General features: G+C 47.9%; 1 protein-coding gene across 1 annotated transcript in view; it reads left to right on the forward strand.

Moving 5' to 3' along the window:
* Nucleotides 1-1,120: 1,120 nt before the first annotated feature.
* The window catches only part of LOC147470839 (uncharacterized), a 40,004-nt gene continuing 38,624 nt past the window's right edge, over nt 1,121-2,500 (forward strand). Inside the window, exon 1 of the mRNA XM_086542787.1 lies at nt 1,121-1,269. Coding sequence (XP_086398913.1) covers nt 1,214-1,269 — 56 coding nt within the window. The 5' untranslated portion in view covers nt 1,121-1,213. The remainder of the gene's footprint in view (nt 1,270-2,500) is intronic.

Genomic DNA, 2,500 nt, shown 5'->3' on the forward strand with positions numbered 1-2,500 from the left:
AATAGGCATATTGTATTACCTTTGAACACCTTCGTAATATTCTTCATCATCAGCTTAGTATTTTTTTTAAAGTAAATGTCATCGGTAAATATTATTTATTTTGTCGTACGGCGCCCGACCACAGGAAGCAAGCATGTTGTCGATAACGGTTTCTCATTGATTTCCTTGCACTGCCATTGATTCTGCAACTCGTTTTTATTTTTTATTTTTGTTTCTTTTCTCTCATTGTCGCTTTGGATATGTGTGTTTTGTTCGGTTTGTTATTATGTTTTGTCTCTTTAATTTGTTTTGTACATTTTTCATGTTTCTGGAATGTTCTTTGTATATATGTATGTATATATATGTATGTATAAGTATGTATACATTATATATATTTTATATATATATATATATATAATATATATATATATATATATATAAAATATATGGTTGTGTAATATAAATCATAAAATATAAATATAATATATATATATATATATAAAATATATATATTTTATATGAATAAAATAAATAAAATAATATACAGTATATATATATATTTATATATATATATATATATATATATATATAAATAACATACATATATATTATATATATATAAATAATATATATATACACTACATATAATATATATAATATATAAAATATATAATATATATATACTATATATATATTAATCCCTCCCCCTCTCTCTCTCTCTCTCTCCCTTTTCCTCTCCTCCCTCCTCTCTTCATCCTCTCCTCCCTCCTCTCTTCATCCTCTCTCCTCTCTCTCTACTCCTCTCTCTCTCTCTCTCTCTCTCTCTCTGCTCTCATGTCTCCCACTCTTCCTCTCATACATCCCTTTTCCTTCCCCTTTTCTCCCCCTCTCTCCCGCTCCCTCTCCCCCCCTTCCTCCCTCCCTCCCTCCCTCCCTCTCCTCCCTCCCTCCCCTCTTTTTTTTCTTTTTTTGATTTTTTGTTTTTTTCTTTCCCCTCTCTTTCCCCTCCTCTTACTCTTCCCCCTCTCTGCCCTTCCCCCCCTACCTCCCTCCTTCCCTCTCCATAACACACACACTTTACACTAACCCCAAACCCCCCCCCCCCCCCTTTCTCTCTCCCTCCTTCCAAGGCCACTCAGCGGACCCCGTCGTGTCGTACGGGCTGGTGTGGTGGGCGTACCGGCTGCTTCCCGGGCCGTGGGCGCGAGGTCTTCTGCAGCGCCTCCACCAGAGGATGTCCCTGCAGTACTCGTCGCTCCCGGGCCCCACCACCTCGCTCCTCCTCGGCGGGTATGTGAGGGGAGGTCAGGGGGACACTGAGGGGGAGGTCAGAGGAGGTTAGAGGGCATTGAGGTGTATGGGAGGGGAGGTCAGGTGGTATTGAGGGGGGTCAGGGGGTATGTGAGGGGAGGTCAGGGGGCATTGAGGGTATGGGAGGGGAGGTCAGGGGGCATTGACGGGTATGTGAGGGGAGGTCAGGGGTCATCAAGGGGTATGTGAGAGGAGGTCAGGGGGCATTGAGGGGTATGTGAGGGGAGGTCAGGGGGCATTGAGGGGTATGTGAGGGGAGGTCAGGGGGCATTGAGGGGAGGTCAGGGGGGTATTGAGGGGTATGTGAGGGGAGGTCAGGGAGCATTGAGGGGTATGTGAGGGGAGGTCAGGGGGGTTTTGAGGGGTATGTGAGGGGAGGTCAGGGGGCATTGAGGGGTGTGTGAGGGGAGGTCAGGGGGCATTGAGGGGTATGTGAGGGGAGGTCAGGGGGCATTGAGGGGAGGTCAGGGGGGTATTGAGGGGTATGTGAGGGGAGGTCAGGGGGCATTGAGGGGTATGTGAGGGGAGGTCAGGGGGCATTGAGGGGAGGTCAGGGGGGTATTGAGGGGTATGTGAGGGGAGGTCAGGGAGCATTGAGGGGTATGTGAGGGGAGGTCAGGGGGGTATTGAGGGGTATGTGAGGGGAGGTCAGGGGGCATTGAGGGGTATGTGAGGGGAGGTCAGGGGGCATTGAGGGGTATGTGAGGGGAGGTCAGGGGGCATTGAGGGGAGGTCAGGGGGGTATTGAGGGGTATGTGAGGGGAGGTCAGGGAGCATTGAGGGGTATGTGAGGGGAGGTCAGGGAGCATTGAGGGGTATGTGAGGAGAGGTCAAGGGGCATTGAGGGGTATGTGAGGGAAGTTCGGGATGTCAGGGGGCATTGGCGTAGTTTAAGGGGCACAGGTGTTGAAGGGTATGTTAGGGAAGTCAGGGGCATTGGCGGTTATGTCAGGGGGCATCAAGGGGTATGCTAGAGGAGGACAAGGGGCATCGACGGTTATGTTAGGTGGCCCAAGGGTATAGGAAGGTGGGTCAAGGGGTCAGGGGGCATTGAGGGGTATTTTACATCTTTAATACCAACAGGGGTATGTTAGGGAACACTGGGGGCATTAAAGGGGGCATCTAGGGGTATGTTAGAGAGCTCAAGGGAAGTTGGAGGAGTGTTGATGGGTAATGATGATTGTTTTGGTAATATTGATGGTGGTGATGG

The sequence above is a fragment of the Penaeus japonicus genome, unplaced genomic scaffold, assembly GCF_977035675.1.
Source record: "Penaeus japonicus unplaced genomic scaffold, GWHDUDI00000001_assembly GWHDUDI00000012, whole genome shotgun sequence".
Taxonomy (NCBI): Eukaryota; Metazoa; Arthropoda; class Malacostraca; order Decapoda; family Penaeidae; genus Penaeus; species Penaeus japonicus.